General features: G+C 51.7%; 1 protein-coding gene across 1 annotated transcript; it reads right to left on the bottom strand.

Annotated features, from left to right (window-relative positions):
* Positions 1–265: 265 nt before the first annotated feature.
* Positions 266–6,314, bottom strand: LOC138997452 (cytochrome P450 2A13-like). The gene is made up of 9 exons (XM_070399119.1): positions 6,110–6,314; positions 5,487–5,649; positions 4,543–4,692; positions 4,214–4,374; positions 3,568–3,744; positions 2,477–2,618; positions 1,853–2,040; positions 1,249–1,390; positions 266–700 (listed from the first exon to the last, which is right to left on the bottom strand). The coding sequence occupies exons 1-9, from the start codon at positions 6,287–6,289 to the stop codon at positions 519–521; spliced, it is 1,485 nt and encodes a 494-aa protein (XP_070255220.1). The 5' UTR covers positions 6,290–6,314; the 3' UTR covers positions 266–518.
* Positions 6,315–6,772: the final 458 nt, after the last annotated feature.

The following is a 6,772-nucleotide window of genomic DNA, read 5'->3' on the forward strand; positions in this document are numbered from 1 at the left end:
TATTTAAAAGGAAGGGGTGCTCTTTAAGAATCTACCCAAAGGACGGTGGGCTATGTATAGCCATCCCTGCACAGATCTGTGTCTGAGTACTTGCTGAGCACTTATTGTGTTCTGTGGGGTCTCAGATCGAGACTTAAACTTTCTGATCCTCAGCTGTGTCACCTGTAAAATGGATATGAACACAGTCCCCTTCCCATAGGTTTGTGAGCATTAAGGGAGGTGAGTGTATAACGCTTTTAGCACAGAGCTGACACCAAATACTTGCTCAATAAATAATAGCTGTTACTATTATTATCATCATCATTCACGGTATAGTGTAAGGTTTCGCTTTATCTCACCCCAACTCTGAAGGATCTATCTCTAGCACGGTGGACAGATAGCCCGTCTGTTTCTTCTCACTCTCTAATCCACCTTGCACCTTCTTTTCTTCCACCCCACCCCCATCCTTAGTACCGCCCCTCCAGGTCCCGCCCTCCCATTTGCTCCTCCCACTAGCCCTGCCCTGTGGCAGCTCTAGCTCAGCGTGGCAGGAAGCTCATGGTGTAGTTTCGTGGGATGGTGGCAAAGCCCACATGTTTCGGGGACACGTCGATATCCTTGGGTGACTGCGGGGACTTGAAGCGGAAGTTCTGCATGATGGTGGTGAGTAAGAGAAAGAGCTCCATTCTAGCCAGGCCTTCTCCAAAACAGTACCGCTTTCCTGGCAAGATAGGGTAGGAAGGGTGGAGGTGAGGCCTACTCTCACTGCCACCTCTTCCCTCTCCCGATCTCCAGCAGCATTCTCCCCAGGAAGGAGGGGACGGAATACTGTGGCCTGTAGACTTTCAGAGAAGTCTCTAATCCTGTTTGAGCCTCAGTTTCCCTTGTACATGGCATGGGGGTGAACCATAGTAGGCTGTAGCAATGGGAAATTTAGACGACCCTTACCCCTAAACATACACATATGGCTGCTGTGCTATCATCTCCTTAGGAGTCTGAAGAATTCAAGTGACCTTGGGCAAATCCCTGACTCATTCTGGGTCTTGATTTTTCCCATCTCTGAAATAGGTACTATCACCCCTTTCCTTTTGCCTGAGTTTTGGTAGGTGTTAGTTAAGAGGGTTACAGCTGGTTGGCTGCAGGGTAGATAATAAGAGAGACTTGCAAACTGGAGAAAGCTACTAGGCTACATCTCAGAGAGAGGAACTGGGATGAAGGAGGGCCCTGTTGGTGTGACGGGTGGCTTGCTAACAGACAGTGGTCTCTTACCAATGGAAAATGGCACAAAAGCATCATTCTTCTTAAATTGCCCTTTCTCATCTAGGAAATGCTGAGGGTTGAAATCTCCAGGTTTGGAGAAGAACTTGGGGTCTCTTAGCACGGAGCCCAGCATAGGAAACACTTCAGTGCCCTGGTGGGGAGGAGGAAGGATTGACAAGGTGAAGGAGGAATGGGTATGCAGAGAGCATATAGGGTCGGAGGGGGAATGTGGGTGCTCTGGGTAACGAGAAATGGGAGCCAGGGTCCTCTCTGAGGGAGGAGCTTTGAGGGATGTGCCATTTCTGTCCCTGAGACAGGAATTTCGGGGAGTATGGGGTCTGTGTCTCCTGAAGCAGAAGCTTTGGGGTACATGCAGTTCATGTCTCTCAAGACAGGATGTTTGGGGGACACGGGGTTCATATTCCCTGAGGCAAGCGGTCTTGGGGAGACACAGGATTCAGGTGTCTCTGAGTGGGAAGGTTGAAGGGACATGTGATTGGGGAAGTCTTTGATTGAGGGAGAGAGACAAGGGCTGGGAAGCTTCTAAGGAGGATAGGGTGCTGGGTCACAGGGTGTGGGTTGGAGGTCCCTCTAGGCTGGACAAGGGCAACACCTTAGGGAGGAGGAAGTTCCGAAACTTGGTGTCCTTGGTTACTCTGCGGGCCACACCCATGGGGATCATGTCTCCGAATCTCTGGATCTCATGGATCACCGCCTCTGTGTAGGGCATCTTGGCCCGATCTTCAAACTTGGGCTGACGGTTTTTGCCAACCACCCGGTCAATCTCCTCATGGACCTTGGCTGTGGGATAAGGGGGAATATGTTTAGGTAGCTAGGGGTCTCTGGGCAGGAATGATAGCCCAAATAGGTACAACTGGATGGATATATGATCATTCGAAACAGAGGTTGGTCTAAGCATTGTTGGCGCAGGGTCCTGTTAACCTTGTTGTGCCAGAATCATGGGGGAAGCTGCGAGGGAGGAGTCTTGGGGGATGTTCTGAAGGGGCAGGTAGTGGGCACTTCGTGGAGCTATTTACCAATCAGTTCAGATATTTTCAATATGTTAACAGCTAATGAAACTGGGCTTGTCCCTCTTAGCTGAATATCATCACCCAGTCTCTGGATAGCAGGGTGTGTCTGAGGGCCCAGAAATTTGAGAGAGGTTGGGACATTGCAGCAGGCTCAGAGGAATTTTGAGGGTCTGTGGCCCTCACTTCCCCGCCCACTGCAGCCTTACCCTCCACATCTGGGTGCTTCATGAGCAACAGGAAACCATAACGCAGGGTCGTGCTGACCGTCTCGGTGCCCGCAAAGAAAAGGTTCAGCGTGGTCATTACCAGGTTCTTCATGTGGAACTCAGAGTTGGGGTGCTTTTGCTCCTGCAGAGAGAGAGCTTCAGGCCAAGCCCACTCCCCCAGGCTCCCAGGGCCCTTCTGGGGTTTTTCCTCTGGACCCACTTCTTATAGATCCGGACCAAAGGTGGGAAGAGGGACTCTAGTTCTGCCAGGCCTTTTCCAGGCTGGTGGCTCTACCCAAATGTTCTTCCCACACTCCTTACCCAGATGACTATCTGTTCTTTAATTACCCACTTAGTTGTTGCTTTCTAATTATAGAAATATTTAGAAATGAAGGAATAGAGACAGTGAGCGAGAGAGACCATGATGGAATGCATCAGAGAGCGTGGAAGAGAGACATTTTCTGAGTCACAAACCAGATTTTAAGCAACAGCATCCTATTCCTTCACTGAAAATCTTGAAGCTTACTATGGAGCATCCACTCCCTGATCCTTTCCCCTTGAACTTCAGACTCTATAAAGCCCTTCCAGTTAGGAGTGGGGACCCTCCAATGTCACATAGTAAAGCAAGGTCACCTGTCCACACAGGTGTGTCTGATGACCAAGGAATGAAAGGTAAGAGCATGGTGGCTAAAAGCACCAGCCTTGGAGTCTGAGGGACCAGAGTGGGAGCTCCGTGTGTGACCCCAGGCATGGCACTTACACTCCCTGGGCCTCAGTGTCCTCATTTGTAATATTGGAGTCATAGTAGAACCTTCTCCAAGAGCTGGTGTGAGTGTTAAATAGGTGAATACCGTAAAGTTCTTAAAATAGTGCCTGATGCACGGCAGTGCTATAGATGTGCTTATTATCATGATTTGCACACACAGGTCCTGCACATGGGTAAAGTCTCAGATGAGAGAACAGCGAACTATAATTGGGATTCTGAGGGTTTTGATGGGGGTCATCTGAATGAGCCACTGTTCCCTCCCGCCCCCCGCCTGGTTTTCCTCTGCTAGGCTTTGGTCTTCTTTGCCCTGGCTGCTGGCATGTACCTCCTGCATGCGGATGAGGAAGGAGTCAATAAAGTCCCGAGGGGAGTTGGGATCCAATGTACGTTGGTTCTGCTCCACCTTCTTGGCTATGAAGTCCTCCAGCCCCTGGAGCTCCTTAAATGCCTGCTGCTGTGGCCCTGGCAGGTATTTCATCACTGAGGAGAACATCTCATAGAGCTGAGGGGGAGAGAAGGAAAGGGAAGGACAGCTGTTGGTGGACGTCACCTGAAGGGAGTGGGGCCTGTCTCGGGGCAAAGGAGTCACCGGTAAAGGCACCTGTGCAGGTGTTTAGGCTTTTAGATGGGGCTGGATGGAAACAGATATCTAAACTTCCATGTGAAGTTAGTGTGAGGCCTCCTGTCCACGGATTTAGAAGAGATGGACTGAGACACATCCAGATTTCCTTCCTTCCCTTTCTTTTTTTTTGTAAGGGGACTATCAGCTGAGACATCCAGGTATTGGAGACTGGGTATTGGGCCCCTGCCCTGAGTTCCTGTGCAACTGTTCAGCTGTCCAAGGGAGAAGGCTGGTTTTGAGGGGACCCTGGTCTGGAGGAGGATAGGAGCTTGGGGCACCTATGTCTGGGTAAGGGAGAAGGTGGCTGGTTGTGCTAAGGCCACAGTAGAGCCAGGTTGGGATCAGTCACCTGCCCTGTGGATGTAGCTGTGAACTGGAAGCTTCCCAGCATCATGCGCAGCAGTGAAAGGAACTCTTTGTCCTCATAGTCAAAGCGGTCCCCAAAGACAATGGAGCTGATGACATTGGAGACAGTTCGGCTCAGGAAGAAGGTGGGATCAATGAAGGCACCTGGGGAGGGGGGGGGGGGGGCGGCGGGGAGGGGGAGGGATGGGGGAGAGTCAACTTGGCAGTCGGATGCCAGTCTGAGAATTCTAGGAACGCCTTCCCCAAACCTAGTTCCCCTCCCAGGCCAGGACTCGCGTTTTCCTCCTCTGCTCTCTGGGGTGCCAGGCTCACCTCGCGTGCCCCGAAAAGCTTCGAGGAGGAAGCCCGCCTCCTCCTGGATGCGCTCCTCGATGCCGCGCTTGCCCACGCCGAAGTCCCGCAGCGTGCTGATGGAGAAGCGCCGGAGTTGCTTGGCGCGCTCCCCATTGCTGAATGCCACGCCTGGGGAGGGAATGTGGGGAGTGGCCAGAGAGGGGCGGGGTCAGAGGGAGGTGGGGGAAGAGAGAGAGACAGAGACAGGGAGACAGAGAGACAGAGAGAGAGGACTCAGAGTCAGAGAAATACAGAAAGAGACCAAGTTGGAAGATAATTAGAAGAAAAGGGGCAACACGGATGTACAGAGAAACAGAGATGCAGAGACACTCACATGAAGGGAAAGAGGCAGGAGGGAAGGAGGGGAAGTGAGATATGTGGAGATCTGGGACATGGGAGTAAAAATTGAGAAGGATTCTAAGACTGACCTGGAGAAGAGAGAAAAACATATACTGAGAAACAGAGAGGGCCTGGAAGAGAGAAGAGGCTTTTACCAGGAGGGGGAGGCATGGGGATTGTGAAGCAGAAATAATGTGAGATTCTAAGACAAAGGAAAAGAGAGGCAAGGAGAGGGAGAGAGAACCATGGGGAGGCACAGAGCTGAGAAGGAGAAAAAGACAAATGACACTTGGAGACAGAGGACCAGGGTTCCAAAGCAAAAATCCCAAGAGCATCTAAGAGATACAAAGAAAGAGGAGCGATCTAGTGAGAGAGAACCAGGAGATGGGGCAGAGAGAAGCAGGGAGACGCAGAAACACTAAGACAAGTTAGAGGGGACACAGGGATAAACAGAACGGGGCAGAGGAGACCGAGGAGGGGCTCTGCCTCAGCCTTGAGTGGGTGGTGAGTTGGGAGAAGAATGCTGGGACACTGAGGCCATCAAGTCTGCTTGACCACATTCCCCCTCCCAGAGTCCCCCTCACCATAGCCTTTGAAGAGCCAGTCAAAGGTGGCCTGCTCGCCTCGCCCACTGAATTCCTCAGCCTGGTCCACCAGAGCCTCCTTTACAGCCTCATGTCCACACAGCACCACAATCCTCCGAGTGCCCAGGTGGATGGTGAACACGGGACCGTAGCACTTGCTGATCTGATGGAGAGGCGGGGGAGTGGGTGAGAGGGAGCAGCCCCAACTCTGAACTGACCTTACAGACTGGGATACATTTTGCCCGAGTTCTGACAGTCAAGGAACTGGACATCCCAAGATCTGGTCTTTCCTGGCTAGAACCCCAGTACTAAACCTTCAAAATTCCCCCCTCTTGCCCTGGCTGGTGTGGCTCGGTTGCTTGAGCATCGTCCCATGCACCGAGAGGTCACCAGCTTGATTCCATGATTCCTGGTCAGGGCACATGCCCAGGTTTTAGACTCCAATGATGTTTCTCTCTCTTTCTTCCTCTCCCTCTCTCTCTGGAATCAATCAAAACGGATATTTTAAAAACTACCTACTCCTTCCTAAGATTCAGTCCAACCTTGCCAATCCCCTGCCACAGTCTCAGCCAGACTGGGCAGGCCCCCAACACTCTAACACCAATTTCCCTGCCTCCTGATACCTTCATGAGGGAGTTGTACATCTGCTCTGTGTTCAGCTGCAAGTAGTTCCCGATGAAGGGCAGCGCTCGGGGACCAGGAGGCAGCTTTCCCCAGAACTTCCTTTGCCGCCAGACAGACATCAAGACCATTATTGTCAGGCAGCACAGCAAAGCCACCAGAAGCAGCCCTGACGCCAGCATGGTGGCACTGAGAGTGAGAGTCACATAGTGAAGGCTGGGACAGCTTGTCTTTATACTACCTGGCAGAGAGGGGCGGCCTTTGGTCCTGATTATATAACTGTCTCATTTCACCTCCCAGTTACACCCCCCACCATGCTCCCGCCTAGCTTGGGATGCGGCCAGCAATGGAGGAGGGAGGGACTCCAGGGCAGATTGACAAGTCTGAATTTGTGGCTTCTCCTGAGGGACTAGTACAGGACTGTGGACTTGGGGGGAGGGGAGATAGTAGACAAATTTCAAGCTGAAGATTCTGGAATATTGGCATGTGTGAGCCCCTGAGCTTGGGATTTGGGGTCTCAGAGTGAGAAAGAACATCAAAGTTGTGGAGTTTGGGGTCTTGGGAGAGAAGAATAAAAGATTTAAGGGTATTGGAATAAGACAGACTACATGCCTGTGGATTTGGGGATCTTTTGCTGAGGAGGGATGTAGGTTTAAAGGTCTCGG

The sequence above is a fragment of the Myotis yumanensis genome, unplaced genomic scaffold, assembly GCF_028538775.1.
Source record: "Myotis yumanensis isolate MYYU_CA2020_CCGP unplaced genomic scaffold, mMyoYum1.0.hap1 SCAF_18, whole genome shotgun sequence".
NCBI lineage: Eukaryota > Metazoa > Chordata > Mammalia > Chiroptera > Vespertilionidae > Myotis > Myotis yumanensis.

What these genes read in the sequence shown, in the direction of transcription:
- LOC138997452 (XM_070399119.1), bottom strand. Translation starts at nt 6,289, where the DNA reads ATGCTGGCGTCAGGGCTGCTTCTGGTGGCTTTGCTGTGCTGCCTGACA. An exon ending in CAGCTACATCCACAGGGCAG is followed by an intron (nt 3,745 to 4,213) that starts GTGACTGATCCC and finishes TCTCCCCCTCAG; the next exon opens with CTCTATGAGATGTTCTCCTC. An exon ending in GAAGCACCCAGATGTGGAGG is followed by an intron (nt 2,041 to 2,476) that starts GTAAGGCTGCAG and finishes CTTATCCCACAG; the next exon opens with CCAAGGTCCATGAGGAGATT.